General features: G+C 41.2%; 1 protein-coding gene across 1 annotated transcript in view; it reads left to right on the forward strand.

Moving 5' to 3' along the window:
- LOC110523996 (potassium/sodium hyperpolarization-activated cyclic nucleotide-gated channel 1-like) overlaps nucleotides 1-25,840 on the forward strand; it is a 183,742-nt gene that overhangs the window by 144,553 nt on the left and 13,349 nt on the right. The window contains exon 7 of the mRNA XM_021603242.2: nucleotides 15,874-16,038. Within this exon, the coding sequence (XP_021458917.2) occupies nucleotides 15,874-16,038 (165 nt within the window). The remainder of the gene's footprint in view (nucleotides 1-15,873; nucleotides 16,039-25,840) is intronic.

Here is a 25,840-nt window from a genome sequence, read left to right on the forward strand (position 1 = left end):
AGAACCCTATAGGCACTACATTGGGAACAGGGTGCCATTTCAGACACATCCAGTGTGGCCACCTCCTGGCATGTTGCACCCCATGGAGTCTCTCTGTGCCAACATAGATTGCATTAATGAGGAGATTTTTCCATTGTAAGAGCACTAACACCTTGTTCACACTCGCAGCTTGAGCGTTCCGTTTTCATATCCTGCGGGCTACAGCAGGCAGCTCTAGCAGCTAACACTTTTCACAAAGGAAATCTAGGCTGTGAATGTCATGGGCATTTCCCTCTAATAAATCATAGCTCTTTTCATTCACTGTGCTGCTAATATGACTCACTGTTCTGCTCTAAAGCAGCATATGGACATGTTTGTCTATACACTATCAATAAATAGTAACCCTATGTTAAAGGAATTTTTATCAATGATGACTAATTATGTATACATTTCAATCAGGACTAACTAATCAGAATACTATTATGTTACTGTATATGTATGAATTTTCTTTTTAATCCTAGTACTGAATATAATGTGTGTAAATATAATCAAGAATTAGAACAATGACTGTCTGTTCCTTAGTAGAAATGAATGAACTATATCGCCAGACTGGCTAGAATGCTTATCTACACAGGCTGACCTTGGCTCTGGATGATGTGGGAAGGCTTGAGAACTATACAGCCTCTGTACCAGTGTCAAGAAGAGATGTAACAGTTTAGAAAACGCTGACGTCATTTTCAGTTTATAACCTGTGGTAAAATGTGTAATGAGCAGTACTCTCGTGAATAAAAGCTGCTGGTTGACCTTAAGACTGGGCTCTATCAATTTTATACAAATAAGGGTCATACAAATCCTTATGAATTGACAGAGTGTTTGATTTTAATTGGGTATTAAAACAGAGTAATTTAATTCCTGCAACAATTGGTCATTCGAACCGGGATCTAAAATACCCATCTCTGCCATCTGAAGGTCGTACGCCGAAAAATCGTGCACGAGCGGGTCTGGTCCTGTTATTCAAGACCTGGCCTCTGAATTGAGGGAAAAGACTAGGCCGGTGTACACCCCAGACCGACAGGGACGGTGACTAGATCCAACGAACAATGCTTTTCCCAGTCGGCGGCAAGGTCAGTAGCTTATATTCTTGATTCTGGATGGATTTGAGTTCTTTGATTGATGTTCTAAAAATTTTAGAATTCATCAATAATGGGAGCTTTGCTATTCCCACAGGGTTTTGTATGACCAACATACACTGGGTTTTGTATAACCGATATACACTGGGCAGGTTCAAAAATAACCTGTGGTAATGTGCACTACCGTAAATAAACTAAACTTAATCATGATAGGCATATTCGCCCGAGATTAAGACGGAATATTAAATAGGTGCTGGCGGATAGGACGGTGATCTTGTACAAATACTAGGCGTGGGGAGACAGGAAGTGAATGCTATGCGGACAAGATAACTGGAATGGTCATTTGAATTGTGGGAGTATTTGATCATTGTTCCGATTCAACAAATAGTACTGAAATATCCAAATGAGGAGGAGAGGGAAACCAACATTAAAGGAATGGGATAAAAGCCAAATCTATAGACAAAAGAGGTTCCATGCGAGAGGAAAGCCTAAGAAATAGTGGCGTGAGATAACGATTATTAGCGTTCTTTAAAAGCCCTCTGACACAACCGGAAAATAAGATATTACCTAGGAATTTACGACCCCTGGGCTTATAGTTGTATCGGTAAGACCTAATATCTGATTCAACAGTCAAAGCTATTGAAAAGGTTTCCATGAAGGAGAAAACACAAATAGAAATCCAAGGAGGTCCCGGAACTAACGGGAGATTACCGTTATAGGAGAACAAAGAGAATGGAAGGGAGGCGTCCAAAATCTGACTCAGACAAAGAACCTGAATAGAAGCTGGTATTACTAAAATAGTCAGAAAGGGTTTTAAATTAGGACGATTTTCTGGGAATTTTCAGTGTCGAAGTTTGCGACTACAGACAATTATAATAATATAGTTATTGGCGGGGAAACTCAATCATTTTAATAGCGGGACACCAAGGTTCGTATTTCAGCTTTGAAACCGATAGACTAAAATTGATTTTAGATTGTAATTCATCTATTTGAATGTTTTGCCTGAAAAAATACGGTCGCTAGCGTTTGTATAAGATATGAACTGAACGTTTAATATGTTGTTTAGATTGAATTGAAAAAAGAAGTCATTAAAAATAATGGCGAGACAATTTCGATGTAATACGTTATTTTGCCCAAAATGATCTGCTGGAATAATGTATTGAGATGGGAGTCGTATTTAAATAAATGTATCATAGAAGAGAAAGTCACCTAAACCTGGTTAAATGTAGGGAATAACGGAGAGAAACGATACAGTTTTGTGCCACCAGGATGATATATTTTTTAACGAATCGACTGACATACGATACATTTAGCACAGAACATGGTACGTTTAAATGTTATGGTATAGAAAGATGAGATGTTTGGTTGGTTTTACTTTGTTGATAGAATTTAAAGCAGAACTCAATCTGAATAGGGAATATATATTTTACAGAGGCAGGCTGACTTGCGGCGTCATTTTACGTTGACAACACCGTTCCTCAAATTTAAACAGAGAAAATGGGTTGTGGCATTTAGAGGGAAAATGCGTGCATTATAGCTTTGAGTTACTTTTCAAAAGTGGCTAAAAGTTCCAAATACATTTTTTTAAGGAGCTGAATATCGTAAGGATAGTCTGAAAAGATGCTACAGCTAGCAACGGAATTGCTAGGCATTCCATTTTCCAAAAGTACTGATTTTTGGTTAGGTAACGCCAGTGAATTCAAACAAGAAGTTAACGTATTCTAAAAACATTAACTGTTTTCATTACGGGGAACAAGTAAATGTCTTATCTTAAAGGGACAGTACACGTTTATCACAGTGGTTTGAGTGTATGGCAGTGTATAAAATATTTTGGGGCGACAATTTGGAGATGGACTGAATGAGTTACATGAAACAGAGGGATTTAAAATGAATGATGTGAAGGGATTATCATAATTATTAGGTTTCGTTGTTGTAGTAAACATTTGGGTTAAGGGGATTTCGCTGTTCCCAGAGACAAGATATCTTAAAGGGGTACACTCACATATGGAATATTAGGAGTTTTAATTAGACAAGTGAATAATGTATTGGGAATAGAGTCGTAATTAAAATGCTAAGTCAAAGACGAGACAGTTACTTAAATCAAAATGAATTCTAAATAATAACGAAGAGACAATTACGATTTATGCCCATCGAAATGTTCATGTAAATTTAGCGAATTGAAAGATGAGAGATGTTGATTGATGTTGTAAATTCAAATGCAGGATTCAACAGATGTGATAAATTAGGTTTGGTTTATCGGACCCGTACTACTGATGCTGCAGACAGCCAACAATTATTTACTATTCATTGAAAGTCGTTGCGGATCGGCTCTAGGCTGAGCGCTTGTTGATGACATCACTCGCAAGGCACTTTTGTCGCCACGGAAATTATGTTGTGACTGGGGGTAACGGAGAAAATTGTTTGCTGATAAAAGTGTTTTGTTTATTTGGTAACTGGTTATGGTCAATTTTAGGGTTTGATTTAACTTAATTAAACATAGTATTCTGGTGTGTTTAAGTAGGATTCCTTATTCTGGGACGGATGGAAGTTATCTAAAATATGTAAGTTGAAGGAGCCATGGGAGAATGAGTTTACATTTTTATTAAATATCTGGGATTAAATTACGGATTTCTTACACTGAGAAATGTACAACATTTGCGGCAGAGGGAAAAAGTAATACATTGGATAATAATGTTATCTGGTTAATTGTATCTAAGGGTAGCATGTTCATTTAAGTAAACATATATATTGACGTTGTTTAAAACTTATGATTAATGATTTGAGTTAAAGGGGAATCATCATTAGGTTTAGTTTATAGTTCACTTTTGAGTTTCTGAATCGAAGTAGCATAGTGAATGCTAGTTAGGCGTTTTGTATTCTTCTGGGAAAATTGATGTTAGTTGTCTCACTTTTAGATGTTTCCTGGGATTATAATCTTGGGAAGAGTGGGTGAGATTGAGGGAATAAACGACCAAATTGAAAAAGACCTGGAAGTGTATTAAGTTGTTTATTCATTAAGGTTTGCAAATATATACACATAAAACATTTGTTAGGACTATTTGTTTTAGTGCAAAGGTATATTAGAGAGGCACGCTCACATATGGAACTTCATGAGTTTTTATTTTAATTACACAAGTGATTTTTATTTTATTTTAAGGATAATGGGTTCTTTAACTTCTTGATCCTACTTGAGACGCAGACGTCTCAAGTAGGCACCTGGATATGCAAATGCGCTACGCTAAATGCTAAATGTACTCGTTAAAACTCAAACGTTCATTAAAATACACATGCAGGGTATTGAATTAAAGCTACACTCGTTGTGAATCTAGCCAACAAGTCAGATTTTTAAAATGCTTTTCGGCGAAAGCATGAGAAGCTATTATCTGATAGCATGCAACACCCCAAAATGCCTGAAGGCGACGTAAACAAAATAATTAGCGTAGCCGGCGCTACACAAAAACGCAGAAATAAAATATAAAACATTCATTACCTTTGTTGATATTCTTTGTTGGCACTCCTATATGTCCCATAAACATCACAAATTGGTCTTTTTCCCGATTAAATCCGTCCATGAATGCTCCAAATATCCATTTGTATAGCCTGTCTGCTTCAGGAAAAAAGCTCTCTTCCAACACGCAACGTCATTTTTAAAAATTATATAAGTTGCCTATATTCTTTGACAAAACACTTCAACCTACTTTTGTAACCCAACTTTAGCTATTTGTAAACGTTAATAAGCGATCAAATTGATCACTGGGCGATCTGTATTCAATAGCAGCTACTCAAGAAAACAATGTCCATTTTTCAATCTTCCAAAATCGATTGTTGTAGGCTGGATGGAATGACGGATCTATTGGTAATGTCTCAAAGGATTTTTGTCAATGAAAATGACGTTTTTGGCGACATCGTGTGGAAGCTGTAGGAATTGCATCCGTGTCCATATTAAATTTGGTTTCCTTTAAACAATACATGAAAGGGGCGCATGGATACTTTTCAGCTTTCAGTGACCAGTTTCTTGCGCTTTTCGATGAAACACACGCTCTGTTATAGTTACAGCCGTGATTTAACCAGTTTTAGAAACTTCAGAGTGTTTTCTATCCACACATACTAATCATATGCATAAACTATATTCCTGGCATGAGTAGCAGGACGCTGAAATGTTGCGTGATTTTTAACAGAATGTTCGAAAAAGGAGGGGGTAGGATGAAGAGGGTTTAATATGTCTAATGTAGTTTGGAACATGACTATAAAAGGGTGGTATGACCTATTGACCTCATCATGGCTATCTTTTGGGGTCTGATCAGCCTCAGGGGAGAGCCATTTGTATAATGAATTTGTGGTCATTTGGGTTACTAGTTTTAAGGTAAATTAATTATAATGGAGTTTTAGTTCGGGGTTAGAATTATTGTTTGAATCACTGATGAGAAAGTGTTTCAGGATTCTGTTTTACAATATTAGCTGTGAAGTTTTTGAATTGGCTATTATTGATTTGGTATTACAACAGAAAATAATCCTATTCATCATTGAGAATAAATAGGGGGAGATAAAACATGGTCCTTTGAGGTTTGGACAGGACACCGTATTTGTTATGCACGTGAGTGAGGACCCAAAAGCGGTTTAACAAAAACAGAGTCCTTTAATGTCAAAACACAGGTAAGACATAGATCCTCTTCAAATGTATATGATGGCAAAATAAACAACCCGCAGAGAGGGCGACAAATGAAACATAAAGTCCTTCTGAATATCACAGAAGAGTTCCCCTTCTAGCAGCAGAGGAGAATAGCTGGGTTGTAGAGAACAGAGGTACCTGATCACACGTAGCATCAGATGAACAGGCAGATTCCGACAGGACAGGACAAGGGTGAAGCAAACGAGACGATAGTTTGGTTCTGGCATGAGAAACTCAAACGAGAATCTGACAAAGACAGAAGCAGGAACAGAGAGAGAAATAGAGACATAATCAGAGGGAAAAAAGGGAACAGGTGGGAAAAGGGTGAATGAGGTAGTTAGAGAAGATGAGGAGCAGCTGGGGGAAGGAGAGGAAGAGAAGGTAACCTAATACGACCAGCAGAGGGAGACGGAGTGAAGAGAAAGAACAGGAACAAGACATAATATGACAATACATGACAGTACCCCCCCACTCACCGAGCGCCTCCTGGCGCACTCGAGGAGGAAACCTGGTGGCAACGGAGGAAATCATCGATCAGCGAACGGTCCAGCACGTCCCGAGAGGGAACCCAACTCCTTTCCTCAGGACCGTACCCCTCCCAATCCACTAGGTACTGATGACCACGGCCCCGAGGACGCATGTCCAAAATCTTACCGACCCTGTAGATAGGTGCGCCCTTGACAAGGATGGGGGGGAGACGAGCGGGGGCGCGAAGAACGGGCTTAACACAGGAGACATGGATGACCGGGTGGACGCGACGAAGATATCGCGGAAGAAGAAGTCGCACTGCGACAGGATTAATGATCTGAGAAATACGGAACGGACCAATGAACCGCGGGGTCAACTTGCGAGAAGCTGTCTAAAGGGGAAGGTTCTGAGTGGAGAGCCAAACTCTCTGACCGCGACAATATCTAGGACTCTTAGTTCTACGCTTATTAGCGGCTCTCACAGTCTGCGCCCTATAACGGCAAAGTGCAGACCTGACCCTCTTCCAGGTGCGCTCGCAACGTTGGACAAAAGCCTGAGCGGAGGGGACGCTGGACTCGGCGAACTGAGACGAGAACAACGGAGGCTGGTACCCGAGGCTACTCTGAAAAGGAGATAGCCCGGTCGCAGACGAAGGAAGCGAGTTGTGGGCGTATTCTGCCCAGGGGAGCTGTTCTGACCAAGACGCAGGGTTACGAAAAGAAAGACTGCGTAAGATGCGACCAATAGTCTGATTGGCCCGTTCTGCTTGACCGTTAGACTGGGGGTGAAAGCCGGAAGAGAGACTGACGGAAGCCCCAATCAAACGGCAAAACTCCAAAACCTCCAAAATTGAGACGTGAATTGCGGACCCCTGTCCGAAACGACGTCTGACGGAAGGCCATGAATTCTGAAAACATTCTCGATGATGATTTGTGCCATTTCTTTAGCAGAAGGGAGCTTAGCAAGGGGAATAAAATGAGCCGCCTTAGAGAACCTATCGACAACCGTAAGAATAACAGTCTTCCCCGCTGACGAAGGCAGTCCGGTGATAAAATCTAAGGCGATGTGAGACCACGGTCGAGAGGGAATGGGAAGCGGTCTGAGACGGCCGGCAGGAGGGGAGTTACCGGACTTAGTCTGCGCGCAGACCGAACAAGCAGCCACGAATCGACGCGTGTCATGCTCCCGGGTGGGCCACCAAAAACGCTGGCGAATGGAAGCAAGCGTACCCCGAACGCCGGGGTGGCCGGCTAACTTGGCAGAGTGAGCCCACTGAAGAACGGCCAGACGAGTAGGAACAGGAACGAAAAGAAGGTTCCTAGGACAAGCGCGCGGCGACGGAGTGTGAGTGAGTGCTTGCTTTACCTGCCTCTCAATTCCCCAGACAGTCAACCCGACAACACGCCCCTCAGGGAGAATCCCCTCGGGGTCAGTGGAGGCTACTAAAGAACTGAAGAGACGAGATAAAGCATCAGGCTTGGTGTTCTTAGAGCCCGGACGATAAGAAATCACGAACTCGAAACGAGCGAAAAACAGCGCCCAACGAGCCTGACGCGCATTAAGTCGTTTGGCAGAACGGATGTACTCAAGGTTCCTATGGTCAGTCCAAACGACAAAAGGAACGGTCGCCCCCTCCAACCACTGTCGCCATTCGCCTAGGGCTAAGCGGATGGCGAGCAGTTCGCGGTTTCCCACATCATAGTTACGTTCCGACGGCGACAGGCGATGTGAAAAATACGCGCAAGGGTGGACCTTGTCGTCAGAGAGGGAGCGCTGAGAAAGAATGGCTCCCACGCCCACCTCTGACGCGTCAACCTCGACAACGAACTGTCTAGAGACGTCAGGTGTAACAAGGATAGGTGCGGATGTAAAACGATTCTTGAGGAGATCAAAAGCTCCCTGGGCGGAAACGGACCACTTAAAGCACGTCTTGACAGAAGTAAGGGCTGTGAGAGGAGCTGCCACCTGACCGAAATTACGGATGAAACGACGATAGAAATTCACGAAGCCGAGAAAGCGCTGCAGCTCGACGCGTGACTTAGGGACGGGCCAATCAATGACAGCTTGGACCTTAGCGGGATCCATCTTAATGCCTTCAGTGGAAATAACAGAACCGAGAAATGTGACGGAGGAGGCATGAAAAGTGCACTTCTCAGCCTTCACAAAAAGACAATTCTCTAAAAGGCGCTGGAGGACACGTCGAACGTGCTGAACATGAATCTGGAGTGACGGTGAAAAAAAATCAGGATATCGTCAAGGTAAACGAAAACAAAGATGTTCAGCATGTCTCTCAGGACGTCATTGACTAATGCCTGAAAGACAGCTGGAGCGTTAGCGAGGCCGAAAGGAAGAACCCGGTATTCAAAGTGCCCTAACGGAGTGTTAAACGCCGTCTTCCACTCGTCCTCCTCCCTGATGCGCACGAGATGGTAAGCGTTACGAAGGTCCAACTTAGTGAAAAACCTGGCTCCCTGCAGGATCTCGAAGGCTGAAGACATAAGAGGAAGCGGATAACGATTCTTCACTGTTATGTCATTCAGCCCTCGACAATCTATGCAGGGGCGCAGGGACCCGTCCTTCTTCTTAAAAAAAAAAAACCCCGCTCCGGCGGGAGAGGAGGAGGGGACTATGGTACCGGCGTCAAGAGCTACAGACAAATAATCTTCGAGAGCCTTACGTTCGGGAGCTGACAGAGAGTATAGTCTACCCCGGGGGGGGAGTGGTTCCCGGAAGGAGATCAATACTACAATCATACGACCGGTGTGGAGGAAGAGAGGTGGCCCTGGACCGACTGAACACCGTGCGCAGATCGTGATATTCCTCCGGCACCCCTGTCAAATCACCAGGCTCCTCCTGTGAAGAAGAGACAGAGGAAACAGGAGGGATAGCAGACATTAAACATTTCACATGACAAGAGACGTTCCAGGAGAGGATAGAATTACTAGACCAATTAATAGAAGGATTATGACAAACTAGCCAGGGATGGCCCAAAACAACAGGTGTAAAAGGTGAACGAAAAATTAAAAAAGAAAGGGTTTCGCTATGATTACCAGAGACAGTGAGGGTTAAAGGTAGCGTCTCACGCTGAATCCTGGGGAGAGGACTACCATCCAAAGCGAACAAGGCCGTGGGCTCCCTTAACTGTCTGAGAGGAATGTCATGTTCCCGAGCCCAGGTCTCGTCCATAAAACAGCCCTCCGCCCCAGAGTCTATCAAGGCACTGCAGGAAGCTGACGAACCGGTCCAGCGTAGATGGACCGACAAGGTAGTGCAGGATCTTGAAGGAGAGACCAGAGTAGTAGCGCTCACCAGTAGCCCTCCGCTTACTGATGAGCTCTGGCTTTTACTGGACATGAAGTGACAAAATGACCAGCGGAACCGCAATAGAGACAGAGGCGGTTGGTGAGTCTCCGTTCCCTCTCCTTAGTCGAGATGCGGATACCCCCCAGCTGCATAGGCTCAGCATCCGAGCCGGCGGAGGAAGATGGTAGTGATGCGGAGAGGGGGGCAACGGAGAACGCGAGCTCCTTTCCACGAGCTCGGTGACGAAGATCAACCCGTCGCTCTATGCGAATAGCGAGTTCAATCAAGGAATCCACGCTGGAAGGAACCTCCCGGGAGAGAATCTCATCCTTTACCTCCGCGCGGAGACCCTCCAGAAAACGAGCGAGCAAAGCCGGCTCGTTCCAGTCACTGGAGGCAGCAAGAGTGCGAAACTCAATAGAGTAATCTGTTATGGATCGATTACCTTGACATAGGGAAGACAGGGCCCTGGAAGCTTCCTCCCCAAAAACAGAACGATCAAAAACCCGTATCATCTCCTCCTTAAAGTCCTGATACTGGTTAGTACACTCAGCCCTCGCCTCCCAGATTGCCGTGCCCCACTCACGAGCCCGTCCAGTAAGGAGAGATATGACGTAGGCGATACGAGCTGTGCTCCTGGAGTAAGTGTTGGGCTGGAGAGAAAACACAATATCACACTGGGTGAGGAACGAGCGGCATTCAGTGGGCTCCCCAGAGTAACACGGCGGGTTATTGATTCTGGGCTCCGGAGATTCGAAAGCCCTGGAAGTGGCCGGTGGATCGAGGCGGAGATGGTGAATCTGTTCTGTGAGGTTGGAGACTTGGGCGGCCAGGGTCTCAACGGCATGTCGAGCAGCAGACAATTCCTGCTTGTGTCTGCCTAGCATCGCTCCCTGGATCTCGACGGCTGAGTGGAGAGGATCCGAAGTCACTGGGTCCATTCTTGGTCAGATTCTTCTGTTATGCACGTGAGTGAGGACCCAAAAGCGGTTTAACAAAAACAGAGTCCTTTAATGTCAAAACACAGGTAAGACATAGATCCTCTTCAAATGTATATGATGGCAAAATAAACAACCCGCAGAGAGGGCGACAAATGAAACATAAAGTCCTTCTGAATATCACAGAAGAGTTCCCCTTCTAGCAGCAGAGGAGAATAGCTGGGTTAGAGTCCCCTTCTAGCAGCAGAGGAGAATAGCTGGGTTGTAGAGGACAGAGGTACCTGATCACACGTAGCATCAGATGAACAGGCAGATTCCGACAGGACAGGACAAGGGTGAAGCAAACGAGACGATAGTTTGGTTCTGGCATGAGAAACTCAAACGAGAATCTGACAAAGACAGAAGCAGGAACAGAGAGAGAAATAGAGACATAATCAGAGGGAAAAAAGGGAACAGGTGGGAAAAGGGTGAATGAGGTAGTTAGAGAAGATGAGGAGCAGCTGGGGGAAGGAGAGGAAGAGAAGGTAACCTAATACGACCAGCAGAGGGAGACGGAGTGAAGAGAAAGAACAGGAACAAGACATAATATGACAATACATGACAGTATTAAGCCAATAGGGCAGGAAATTACATAGAAAAATAAGTTTCAGTTCTTAGGGGTGATAAATTACTGTAGATAAGGTATTCCACACTATGCAACATATATTAAATTAATGTTATTGTCAGATAGAATACTGAGGATCTCTGAAGGAAAGAGCTTGTAAGTGTAGGAAGGATTTTGAATATGGTTAGCATTAATTTTGGCTTTGTTTGACTATTCGGAGGTTTTTATTTAAATAGTATTACATTTGACAGGAATATATGACATCTGTGATGATTTAGGATTTTTGTAAAGATAGATTGATTAAGGAAATGTAAGGACTTTAGAGATTGCCACTTATAGACATGTTTTTCTAAAATCAATGATTTTAGATAAAGTCAAACAGTGAGACGCTTAGTGGTATTTGAGAGATAGGAGAGAAAGGGGTTACTGTTTAAATCGGTAAATATATATTTAAGAACATATATAAATAGCACAGATACTTCTTAAACTAGATAAGACACTTGACAGAGAATTGATACAGGATTGATATGAATGGATGCCCAAGGGAGAATTGGACATACATGATAATGTCAGAATATAAGGATAATTTACTAATCCTACCTAAGTCATTATTTAGGGTAGATAAGGTTGTTACCTGGGCAGAGCCAGGTATCAAAAGGGGGATGGGTAAGTTAGTGGCCTATTGGATAATAAACTAATAATAAAAAAAAATGTTTAGCTAACAAATAGGCATAGAAGTTAAAGATAAAATCAGATATAATCAGATAAAACATATGAGAAACTGTTTGTTAACCAAGCCTGTATGTCCAGTATTTTATGCACTACAGGTGAACTACAGGTGAAGTCACTCATTCCAGTCCCTGAGGCTTGTTGGGGGAACCATACCAAGGACTCCTGGTGACAGCTAGCTGAAAGAGCTACCCGGATTCATATCACACGGCGGGAGGTTAAGACACACTAACACTGTCGAACAATAAACAGTGTTCGAGAGGAGAACTGGAATTAACAGAATTCTCTCAAATGAAGAAATCCTTCCTGTTTTTTCACCCCAGTTTTTGTTCATAGAATTGAAGGTGTGTCTGGCTCTTGCTAGTGATGTGTTCTCGGGGAGAGGGTGGGGCTTCACATGGGCGCTGTTCGTCTGAGCTGTCTTATTGTGGGTGCCATATTCCCGATACAGCACGTCCTACCTGAGTATGCGGAGAGTGGTAATTTGACCCACGGTTTAGATGATGAGGATTTTGTTCCAAAACAAGCATAAGAGATCCCTAGATCTGGGTAGACAGGAAGTTAGAGTAGAGGTTGGGAAGGATCTCTCAATGGAGTTTTATGTAGACCAAATGGGGTCTCTAACTACATGGCAGTCTAGGACTCTGAGCAATTATGGTATATATCGGTGCAGGTCCCCATATTGATCGTGGACACAGGTCATAGCTCATTTGGAGAGAGAGGGCTATATGAATCCACTCACCCAGTATGGAAGAAGGTAGAGTAGAGTGGCATAAAGATACGCCTTACCCTTTAATCAGTAATGAAGGAGGATCTAGGGTTGTGGTATGATGGATATGACCAGTTTTTGGTCGACACCCTAGTACGGTTCCGGGTAGAGGAGGTTAGGCCAGTATGGTAAAGCTGTTCACGAAAGCAGGAATGCCAGATAATGACAGTTGCTTTGATTTGCACTATTTATATTCACAGGTTCCTCCCTTTACAGTGACCGGAGGAGATTATTACCGTTTGGCCCGGTACAGTACTCTTGGGAAATGATGTCAGGGCGAGGTTTTACCGGCAGATTGGACAGGATTATGCTCCCTTGTACATTTGGGAATGCCTTTCACACTCATTCAACACCAAGACATGAAGTTTAGCCAAACGGGAGAAAAGAGCTACTCCATCTGGGTCTTTTGATGACAAAGTATACATTGATAACATTGGGGTTCCACGGTGGGTGCCAGATGAGTTCAAAGCAAGAAATCAGATCCTAGCAGGATTAGAGTTAAGCATTTCAGGGTGGTCTACTCTCAATAAGAACGTGGACTGGATTAATTATATTTATTATAATCAACAGCGCTTTACCAATTGTACCAGACATGCTATTGAAGGTTTTGCAGAACAGACTGAAGCAACCAGCCTGATGGCTTGGCAGAATAGAATTGCATTAGATATGTTATTGGCTGAAAAGGGAGGAGTATGCGTGATTTTCTGGACCATGTTTGTGCTTACATCCCAAATAACACAGATCTGGACGAATCAGTGACCGAAGCCTCAGCTGGTTTGACCACCCTGGCTCACGGTTTGGCAGAAAACTCTAGGGTGGATACTTATCTGACTAATTGGTTTGATAGTACATTTGGAAAATGGAAACATTTTATGATCACTGTATTATGGGCTACATTCACCTGTGTTAATGTTTCAGTTTTATGGAGCTGTTGTCTAATTCCCTGTGTACAAGGCCTTATTTCCAGGACTCTGGAGAAATCGATGACAATAGATAGTGAAGTACCAGCCGATTCCAGGTTCTTAACCGTGGAGTGCTGAATGCATGTCTACAGAACAAGTGGACAAATCTGGATCCTTCATTTGCGGGGAATTTATATTTGATGAGACCATTTTTGATATTTAGGGAGGTTAGGTTGTGTCTTGTTTCAATATTAGACTGTTGTTTTATGAAGATTGTAACGGAAATCCTGATAAGAAGAGTTATGATTCTGATGTAGACCTAAGAAACAGTCAGTGCGAATGCAAGTAGTGGATTATGTTTAGGTGATGTTTTGATAACAAGAAATATTTCGAATAAAAATAGAACTAGGCTTTTTAATATAACAATATAACTACATGTGTGATTGGATGTATAATATTTAATCAAAGGGTGGATATGTTAAGGGAATTTTTATCAATGATGACTAATTATGTATACATTTCAATCAGGACTGACCAATCAGAATACTATTATGTTACTGGATATGTACTAATCAGAATAATATTATGTTACTGTATATGTATGAATTTTCTTTTTAATCCTAGTACTGAATATAATGTGTGTAAATATAATCAAGATTAGAACAATGACTGTCTGTTCCTTGGTAGAAATGAATTAACTATATTGCCAGACTGGCTAGAATGCTTATCTACTCAGGCTGACCTTGGCTCTGGACGGTGTGGGAAGGCTTGAGAACTATACAGCCTCTGTACCAGTGTCAAGAAGAGACGGAACAGTTTAGAAAACGCTGATGTCATTTTCAGTTTACAACCTGTGGTAAAATGTGTAATGAGCAGTACTCTCGTGAATAAAAGCTTCTGGTTGACTTTAAGACTGGGCTCTATCAATTTTATACAAATAAGGATCATACAAATCCTTATGAATTGACAGAGTGTTTGATTTTAATTGGGTATTAAAACAGAGGAATTTAATTCCTGCAACACCCTAGCATCAGCTAACATCAGCTAGCCCCTGGGGACAAGATGTGCAAGGTTTACTTTCCCAGTGACCCTCTTTTCTGATAGGTCTGTTTGGATGGTCTGCCCCCACAGTAGCAGGGTTGATAATTACCTTTCCTGAATTAGATCCAGAACAGCGTCAGTCAAATGTGATGGGTAACATGTCCAAGGGCAGAGTGATTGGTCTTGGAATTAGGGAAACAAGTCTAGCACATTAGGTCCCAGTGGCTAACATATTGTACATGTCATCTGGGTAGGTACTGAAGGTCTGGTTAGGTACTGTCTACCACTTCGATAGGAAGCAAAAGTATTGGGACTACGCTCGCTACATAAAGGCCAAGCTGAGGGGAGCTGAGAACCAGCACCTCAAATATTTTACTGCTTGAGCTCCTTTTCCTTTTATAGAATATAAGATGGAAAGTGTTGCAGAGTTCCTGCACCTGTATATAAACAGCACCCAAATTAATACTAGCACCTATTTCAGTCCAAGTCAAGCAATGAGGCCAGGATTCAATCCATCAAATATTAACTATACCTGTGCACAGCTATAGACTTTTAAAGGCAGTTGCCCTGATGATCACTGAGATCATGATCGCTGCAATTGCTGTGGATGTCGGCTCAGGAAGAAATCATCTTCAAAGTTCAATCACAGTTCACCAGGTAATCTGTCTTTGTTTTAATCCTGGCCACTGTGTCTATACTGTATACAGTATGTACTGTACATACTCAACACTAGCAGTATCAGCAACCAGCAGTACATAGCGATTTTTCCGACTCATCAGCTCAAAGTGACAACATGATTAATTGACTCTGCATAGCTCTAGTTACAACGCAGCGGCCATCATTTTATTGACATGCACATTAGGTTATCATGCCACCAGATCCAGCTGTACCTTGGAAACTGCTCATTCTTCATTTATATGGTAACTTGTCCAATGTTGAAGGTTGCACACCCCAGATTAGGTTAGAGCTGGTCTTTGTTATGGCTGTAATTACTCAGTCCATTGGTTCCTCCCTCCCTGTGTGTCTATCAGAGATCTCCAGTTCTAACAAACAAAGGTATTACTGACAACGGAACGCATTTTGGCCATGAAACCTTAGTCAGCATAGACACCAAACAGAAAGAGTTTATAAGTAGTGTACACACATCCAGTAGTAATTAAAGAAATATAAGATACCCACAGACCCAAGGTCTTCTTGCACAATAAAACTGCAGGAGTGTTCGAAAGTGTGGGTATCTATCTTTCTTTCATGAGCAAACAGAAACAGTGCATTATTTCAGTGACATCAAAAAGTAAGAATTCAGCTCATTGTCTAATTGTGCATATTGTATTTTCTCTACAGAAATTTGTCTGCTGACGAAGGGGAGACGCACGGCCAGCGTTCGTGCCGACACTTACTGCCGTCTCTTCTCCCTCTCTGTGGATCACTTCAACGAGGTGTTGGAGGAGTACCCCATGATGCGCCGTGCCTTCGAGACTGTAGCCATCGACCGCCTGGACCGCATCGGTAAGACCATGACCACACCTTGCTGTAGATACTGTACTGTGTTGGTTTGGTGCCCTGTCATGCCCTGCCTGTGCTGTGTCATGTGTATCTATCTGTTTTTATCGTGTTTGCCCTCCGTCACAGCACTGTGTCCATCGCAATGCATGACTTGTAAGCTGCACTATCTTTGTTCTTTCTTTCCTCCTCTCTTTCCATCAAGTTACCTTAATTTTACAAACAAATTACATTGGTAACATAGATTGTTTTCAAAATGAAGTCAAAGTCCAATTGTGTTAATAAATGGAAGTCAGTGGCAGTGCATTTCACTGACTATCCGGTAGGGTGTCAGATCTGTCCCAGATCCGTCCCTTCTTTGGTTTTGTGTTGACCCCCAACTGGAACCCCTTCCGGCGATTGGACGGAAGCTAGAACGCATTTGCATGTGCCTCTGTATTCATTCGCCTGCACACCTAGGTATGAGCTGCACCCTGACCCCATCCCTAGGCACAGGCCAGCCAGGGCAGCCAAAGACTGGCTGATCTGGGCACGTGAGACCATGGAGGAAGTTAGCCAGCTTGACCAGGCTTTTCCAGGCACGGCTTCTACACATGATATGATGCCACTTAGCTTCTTGGGACCCAAGGGTTGCAAAATTCGTGAAACTTTCCACAAAATTCCCAGGTTTTCCAGAAATCCCAGATGGGAAAACAAGACATGAACTGCTACAAAGAAGACCTGCTAAAACTAAAGAACACTCTGTAATGTTCACAAATACATATACTCACGAAAAGTGGGAGATGTGGTCAAGAAACACTGGCATGTTTTATTTCCGAGATAAATTCGTCCATGCCCAACTGACAGCCACAAAAGAAAATCATCCAGAATGTTTTTAGATTTTCTCCCTCCAGACATTATTTCCTAAAGATCTTAATTATGAAATGCCTATGTATGTTATGTTGTAAATTTGAACATGAATTATGCCCCTATTTCAGATTACACTGACGTTTTTCTTACACTGTACCCAATGATTTACGAAAACTTGCTTGGTCGGTCGTTGTCCTCATTGTGGTTTTACAGACCTGTTTAATATGTTTTATGTACACACTTTATTTGAATATTTATGATGTGCATATTGTTATATTTGGTAGCACTTATTTGTTTTCCTTCGCCTCCAACTCCTTTCGATGCGTGGAACGGATATGGGTGTGGCTAGGTCTACATAAGGGTGCTAATTTAAAACACTCACAAAAGCTCTGACGAAGGCCGTGAGGCCGATACATAAGGCTTATTAAAGATCAGTGACACGATCAAGCGCAGTGTGCGGGTTTCTTTCTCTTTTCCTCATCTTTGCCATGCACCAGCAAAAAAGATAGCTCAGATGTGCAAGTGCCTTTTGAATTTGACTTTACAAACAACAAGAGGTCTTAATTGCAGTCTATTTCTTCGGAACCTAGACCTATATAAAATAACTTAACTGGCTGAGGTAAGCTATGAGGCTTAACAGCCTAAGAGAAGTATGATTTTTTTTTATTAGGCCTACTTACAATTGCAACTGGTCAAAAATGTAGCATCCTACATTAAAACAATCATTTAAAGAAAAAAGTCTGCATGTTCGAAGTTAAACAATGTAACTAATAATTAAAAGCGCACAATTGTAAATCCCAAACTCTAGAAGTAATTGGAAAGGTAGAAACAAATTATGTGTGACATTGTGGTTACAATAAAGAATGTAGCCCATAATGCAAATTATTCCTATTAGCAGGACAATATACTTTTTACAGCTCAACTTGCAATGTATTTGATGCTTAAGTATTCTAAAGTGTTACATTTCTAACTCAAAACAGCATTTCTTCATCAACATTTTTATGCTTTTGTTAATCTTCTTGATATTCTTCCTTTTTTTCTTCAAATTTTTCCAATTTTCAGCAAATTGCTCAAGGGCCACGGTTGATTCTACTGTGAAGATGACGTAATTGAATGTCTCGCCAGCTTTGATCCATCCCTGGGCCTGCAGGACGCAAAGTTCTTTGTTTGTCAGACGAATCATTGGGACAAAACTACAGAACAGTACAAAACAAGTGAACACACATGGTTAATGTTCTGAGAATTAAATATATATACACTGCTCAAAAAAATAAAGGGAACACTTAAACAACACAATGTAACTCCAAGTCAATAACACTTCTGTGAAATCGAACTGTCCACTTAGGAAACAACACTGATTGACAGTAAATTTCACATGCTGTTGTGCAAATGGAATAGTCAACAGGTGGAAATGATAGGCAATTAGCAAGTAACCCCCAATAAAGGAGTGGTTCTGCAGGTGGGGACCACAGACCACTTCTCAGTTCCTATGCTTCCTGGCTGATGTTTTGGTCACTTTGAATGCTGGCGGTGCTTTCACTCTAGTGGTAGCATGAAACGGAGTCTACCTCCAGCAGGCCACAAATGTGCATGTGTCTGCTCAAATGGTCAGAAACAGACTCCATGAGGGTGGTATGAGGGCCCGACGTCCACAGGTGGGGGTTGTGCTTTACAGCCCAACACCGTGTCGGACGTTTGGCATTTGCCAGAGAACACCAAGATTGGCAAATCCGCCACTGGCGCCCTGTGCTCTTCACAGATGAAAGCAGGTTCACCACTGAGCACATGTGAAAGACGTGACAGTCTGGAGACGCCGTGGAGAACATTCTGCTGCCTGCAACATCCTCCAGCATGACCGGTTTGGCGGTGCGTCAGTCATGGTGTGGGGTGGCATTTCCTTGGGGGGCCGCAGAGCCCTCCATGTGCTCGCCAGAGGTAGCCTGACTGCCAATAGGTACCGAGATGAGATCCTCAGACCCCTTGTGAGACCATATGCTGGTGCGGTTGGCCCTGGGTTCCTCCTAATGCAAGACAATGCTAGAACTCATGTGGCTGGAGTGTGTCAGCAGTTCCTGCAAGAGGAAGGCATTGATGCTATGGACTGGCCCGCCCGTTCCCCAGACCTGAATCCAATTGAGCACATCTGGCACATCATGTCTCGCTCCATCCACCAACGCCACGTTGCACCACAGACTGTCCAAGAGTTGGCGGATGCTTTAGTCCCGGTCTGGGAGGAGATCCCTCAGGAGACCATCCGCCACCTCATCAGGAGCATGCCCATGCGTTGTAGGGAGGTCATTTACAGGAACGTGGAGGCCACACACACTACTGAGCCTCATTTTGACTTGTTTTAAGGACATTACATCAATGTTGGATCAGCCTGTAGTGTGGTTTTCCACTTTAATTTTGAGTGTGACTCCAAATCCAGACCCTCCATGGGTTGATACATTTGATTTCCATTGATTATTTTTGTGTGATTTTGTTGTCAGCACATTCAACTGTGTAAAGAAAAAAGTATTAATAAGAATATTTCATTCATTCAGATCTAGGATGTGTTATTTTTGTGTTCCCTTTATTTTTTTGAGCAGTGTGTATATATATATATGCCGTGATGCCCACAGATTAGAGATTGCCTTTGCCGATCGACTCACTCATCAGTGAGTCAATGGCTTGAATAGTCACGCGTTGAAATGGAACGAGATGGATTCGCAATCCATGTCAGGCACACCTCTGGAACTCCACCTCCATCAGGCAGAGTCAACAGGCAGAATGTCACCCTGACATTTTCATTCTTCTTCTGACAACAACACTTGACCAACTGCTCACCAGGCACAGCAAGGGCCGCCCGGACCATTATGCTGTTCTGCTATTCAAAGGATGTGTAACCGAAGAGAGATACCATGAATGGGCACAGAATACATAGCCTTCCCGCTGTGGCCGTCTATTTCAGCACCGTTTCGCGAACAAATATTTCATGATATTCTTAAGATATGTGATGACTGAATATAAGCATCTGCTAAATAATCAAGTTAGGTTTCTCGGGAAAAAAATAATTCTGAATAACTGGCTTTATTTACAAATCAGTGAGAATGTCTCACCACAATATCAAGAATTGCCTTTTCCTCACTAACTCTAGGTTAAAACCTCTTATGGATAGGAGAGACGCTAGCGTCTCAACTGGCCAATTGCCAGGGGAAATGCAAAGCGCGAGATTCAAATAAAATGCTATAAAATTCAAACGTTCATTAAATCACACATATAAGATAATCAATTAAAGCTACACTCGTTGTGAATCCAGCCAACATGTCAGATTTTAAAAATGCTTTTCGGTGAAAGCATAAGAAGCTATTATCTGATAGCCTGCACCCATCTGCACCAGCAGTAAACAAAGGAGCTATAGCATAGCAGGCGCTACACAAAATGCTGAAATAAAATATAAAATATGCATTACCTTTGACGGGCTTCTTTTGTTGGCACTCCAATATGTGTCATACACATCACAATTTGTCCTTTTGTTCAATTAATTCCGTACATATATAGCGCGTTTGATCCAGAAAAAGACAGCTTACAAAAACGCAACATCACTATAAAATATTTCAAAAGTTGACTATAAACTTTGCCAAAATATTTCAAACTACTTTTGTAATACAACGTTGGGTATTTTTAAACGTTAATAATCGATCAAATTGTATACGGGGCAATCTGTATTCAATACAGGAACGAAAACAAACCAGCACTGCCGTTCACGTCTTGCGTAACTCATAAAAGTGTCCCCAGTTCCGAGTTGGCATACTTCTTCATAGAACAAACCTCAACCATATTCCAAAGACTGGCGACATCGTGTGGAAGCGGTAGGAACTGAAAATGGGTTCCTATTAAATATCCAATGGCAAAGACAATGTAGTGAACAGAGAGGCAGGGGAAAAAAATCTGAACAGTTAGTCCTTGGGTTTTTGCCTGCTACACAAGTTCTGTTATACTCACAGACATGATTCAAACAGTTTTAGAAACTTCAGAGTGTTCTCTATCCAAATATATGAATAATATTCATATCTTATATTGTTGGCATGAGTAGCAGGAAGATGAAATTGGGCACGCTATTTATCCAAAAGTGAAAATTCTGCCCCCTAGCTTTTATTAACCTGTCTAGGACTAGCGGACCCCCCCCCCCCCCCCCCCCCGCGCCAAATTCAAAACAACTAAAATCTCATAATTTAAATTCCTCAAGCATACAAGTATTTTACACCATTTTAAAGATACAATTCCCGTTAATCCAGCCAGAGTATCTGATTTCAAAAAGCATTTACAGCAAAAGCACCGCAAACGATTATGTTAGGTCACCGCCAAGCCATTTTTTCCAGCCAAAGAGAGGAGTCACAAAAAGCAGAAATAGAGATATAATTAATCACTAACCTTCGATGATCTTCATCAGATGACACTCATAGGACTTCATGTTACACAATACATGTATGTTTTGTTTGATAAAGTTCATATTTATTTTAGAAAATCAGAGTTTACATTGGCGCATTACGTTCAGTAGTTGTAAAACATGCGGTGATATTGCAGAGAGCCACATCAATTTACAGAAATGCTCATAATAAACATTGATAAAGATACGACTATTATACATGGAACTTTAGATAAACTTCTCCTTAATGCAACCACTGTGTCAGATTTAAAAAAAACTTTACGGATAAAGCAAACCATGCAGTAATCTGAGTACAGCCTTTAGACAACAAAGCTGCCAAAAAGATACCCGCCATATTAGGTAGTCAACATCACTCAGAAATAGCATTTTAAATATTCACTTACCTTTGATGATCTTCATCAGAATGCACTCCCAGGAATCCGAGTTCCACCAAAAATGTTTTGATTTGTTCGATAGTCCATCAGTTATGTCCAAATATCTTATTTTGTTAGGGTGTTTGGTAAACTACTCCAAAAGCTTGTTCAGGTCGCGCCGAACATCGGACGAAAAGTTCAAAAAGTTCCGTTACAGCCCGTAGAAGCATGCCAACCTAAGTATGGAATCAATCTTTAGGATGTTTTTAACATAAAACTTCATTATTGTTCCAACCGAACAATTCCTTTGTCTGTACAAATTAAGTGGAATGTCGCTACCTTTCACGTGAGCGTGCCTGACCGAGGCTGTGGCTCTCTGCCAGACCACTCACTCAAAGAGCCCTTATGAGCCCCTCATTTAGAGCAGAATCCTCAAAACAGGTTAAAAATACTGTTGACATCTAGTGGAAGCTTTGCGAAGTGAAACATAACTAATATCACCCTGTATCTTCAATGGGGGCTGAGTTGAAAAACTACAAACCTCAGATTTCCCACTTCCTGGTTGGATTTTTATCAGGTTTTCGCCAGCCATATTAGTTATGTTATAGTCACAGACATCATTCAAACAGTTTTAGAAACTTCAGAGTGTTTTCTATCCAAATATACTAATTATATGCATATTCTAGCTTTTATGGCTGAGTAGCAGGCAGGTTAATCTGGGCATGCTTTTCATCCAAAATTCCGAATGCCCTAGTGAAGTTAAATGGATAAAGTCTAAAGATTGTTTCCCCACTGGAGTCAGAACCCATGGCTTTGGCTGGCCCACTGCTACTGCTGTCTCAGTACTGAGCTAACAGCATAAAAAAAATGAAAATGCTTCCCCATATCCCAAAAAGGTTCAATGAAAACGAAATCTCCAAAATGCTGTTACTTTTAAACAATGCGATTTATTAGAATTAATTCATTTAGAATTTTATTAGATATTCTCAGATATTCTCACAGATCCTAACGGAAAATGTCCCTTTAGATATTAATATAGAGTCCTACAATTGCCTAAATGTAAGGAAAATGCCCCTTGTTATGGCTAGGAGTCCCTCAAAAGGAACACCCCCCCTCCCCCTCCCCCCACACACATTCAGCTGAAAAGGTGGCGTGGGAAATTCAAAAATATTTTGTAGAAATATTTAACTTTCACACAGTAACAAGTCCAATACAGCAAATGAAAGATAGACATCTTGTTAATCTATCCATCATGTCCAATTTTTTAAATGTTTTACAGCGAAAACACAACATATATTTATGTTAGATCACCACCAAAATAAAAAAAAACACAGCCATTTTCCCCAGCCAAAGATAGTCACAAACGCAGAATTGGAGATAAAATTAATCACTAACCTTTGATAATCTCCATCAGATGACAGTCATATGACATCATGTTACACAATGCATTTATGTTTTGTTCGATAATATGCATATTTATATCCACAAATATCGGTTTACATTGACGGCATGTTCAGAAATGCCTTCGAAGTATCAGGAGTAATTACAGAGAGCTATCAGATAACAGAAATACTCATCATAAACTTTGATGAAAGATACATGTTTTACATATAATTAAAGATACACTGGTTCTTAATGCAACCACTGTCAGATTTTAAAAAACATTACGAAAAAAGCATCCCATGCAATAATCTAAAACAGTGACTCATTCACCTCTCATTCGGTCAAAGTTCACACCAGAGGCTCCTTTCCACATTCTACTGAATGCTGACATCTAGTGGAAGGAGTAGGAAGTGCGGGCAGATCCATATCTTATTTGGATGTGAATAGGCGATGAGTTGAAAATCAACCAGCCCCAGAATTTCTACTTCCTGTTTGGAAGTTTGCCTGCCCTATGAGTTCTGTTATACTCACAGACATAATTCAAACAGTTTTAGAAACTTCAGAGTGTTTTCTATCCAATAGTAATAATAATATGCATATATTAGCAATCTAGGACAGAGTAGGATGCAGTTCACTATGGGCACGCAATTCATCCAAAGTGAAAATGCTGCCCCCTATCCCTAACAGGGATATAGAGTCCTCCAATCCTCTAAATGTAATTATTGATGGAGAGTCAAATCATTACATTTTTAATTTCATAAACTGTTAAAAATGGTGTAGGTCTTATTTATTTAAAGAGCATATTGAACTATTTTAGCGCTCTTTCTGCTGCTCTGAGACAAGCATGACACAGGGATTATTTAGCTAAAAAGCCCAGTACTATACTGCCGGACATCATGCTGTAAAGGATTCCATCCTAACAGAGGTTTTTTTTTTTTTCAAAACCCCATAATATTAATCAAATTAGTTAAGCAAGTACCAGTCAAAAGTTTGGACACCTACTCATTCAAGGATTTTTTTTACGATTTTCTACATTCTGAATAATAGTGAAGACATCACAATTATAAAATAACACATATGGAATCAGTTAAGAAAAAAAATCATATTTACCAGGACAGCCTTCTCCTTCCTCCCAAACGGGGGACCCCGGTCTCCCACGTGCCCCGCATTCTGTAGTACCGACATGGCCTGCTCTTTGTTATGTAAGGAATTAGGCACTTTCCCATGTTAACAACAGTATCTATTGTAGATTGTAAAATCAACCCCATGTACTATGTTATTACAAAAAATATTTAAAATTCTCTGCTAATGCCAATACGTAATACTATCAAATGCTTCTCAAAGATGCCCTCTGGTGGTCAAACTAGCAATAACTTGGCAGAGAATTAAATGACAGAATGCTGCGGCAGCACGCAGGGTGTGCCACAGTATGACGCAGCTTTTAATGGAGGAACCGCTCGTTTTATGTAGATATTCCATTTAAAAAAATCAGCCATTCAGCTACAATAGTCATTTACAACATTAACAATATCTACACTGTATTTCTGATCAATTTAATGTTATTTTAATGGACAAAAAATGTGCTTTTCTTTCAAAAACAAGGACATTTTTAAGTGACCCCGACATTTTCAACGGTTAGTGCAAGTAATGCATCTGTATTGAAAAGGCACCTCTTTCATATTGTATGTACTGTACGTACTCTTTGTCCTAAGACGGCCATTATATGTTTCCACATAAAGTATCTAGGACAAAATAATGCAAATATCTTGGTAAACAATACTTTATTATGTTCCCAAGTGCCTTTGTCAGGTTTTAGATTTTAACAGAAGTACAAAGTTAACTGATGTTGTATGTAATAATATTCTTTATAGAAAGCACATTTTCCATCTCTCAACTGCAGTTTCTGCATTGAGAGGCTTTATTTTGAAGTGAGGTTGGTAGGGATGTTGGAATGTTTTGCTTCTCCATGAGAGTCTTAAGTTCATATTGTACAAATACTTTATTTTGCCCCCATTTATTCCCTAGCCCTCTACTAAATTATTTTCTGCTTTTGAATTTCCACTTTCTTGAAAGATGTTAACGTAGACTTGGGACCATCTAGCCTTGTTTTAATCTTAGACAAGCATATATCTTAACAAAACTTAAATAGATTCCTTTAAATAAAAATGAGCTATTTCAAGCATTAAATTCGAATATAATTGTTTTAATAAATCAGAAACAATATTGAAGAGATTATTTTAAAATAAAGCATTAAAATAAATAAAGCATGTACCATTACCGAAATAAAATAGGAATTGGGTAGTAGTGGTTGGGAATATGTATCATCCTAAAGTATGCTGAGGGCTAGAGACTTATTAAAATAAGCTATTAAGCAAAAACTCAGGGACATTTGTATAAATTGCATTGACAAATATTTGATATACAACAGCAGAACATTATTGTGAATTTGATCTATAACAAATCTCACAAAATTACACTTGACAATATTCTCAGGCACTTTATCATTCTATCTACAACTGCAGTGCCTTTGGAAAGTATTCAGACCCCTTGACCTTTTCCACATTTCGTTAGGTTACAGCCTTATTAAAAAATTGATGAAAGTTTTCTTCCCTCAAATCTACACACAATACCCCATAATGACAAAACAATAACTGGTTTGTAGAAATTAAATATTATATTTACATAAGTATTCAGATCCTTTACTCAGTACTTTTTTTAAGCACCTTTGGCAACATTACATTCTTGAGTCTTCTTGGGTATGACGCTACAAGATTGGCACACTTGTTTTTGGGGA

This window comes from Oncorhynchus mykiss, chromosome 5 (assembly GCF_013265735.2).
Source record: "Oncorhynchus mykiss isolate Arlee chromosome 5, USDA_OmykA_1.1, whole genome shotgun sequence".
In the NCBI taxonomy this organism is placed as follows: domain Eukaryota; kingdom Metazoa; phylum Chordata; class Actinopteri; order Salmoniformes; family Salmonidae; genus Oncorhynchus; species Oncorhynchus mykiss.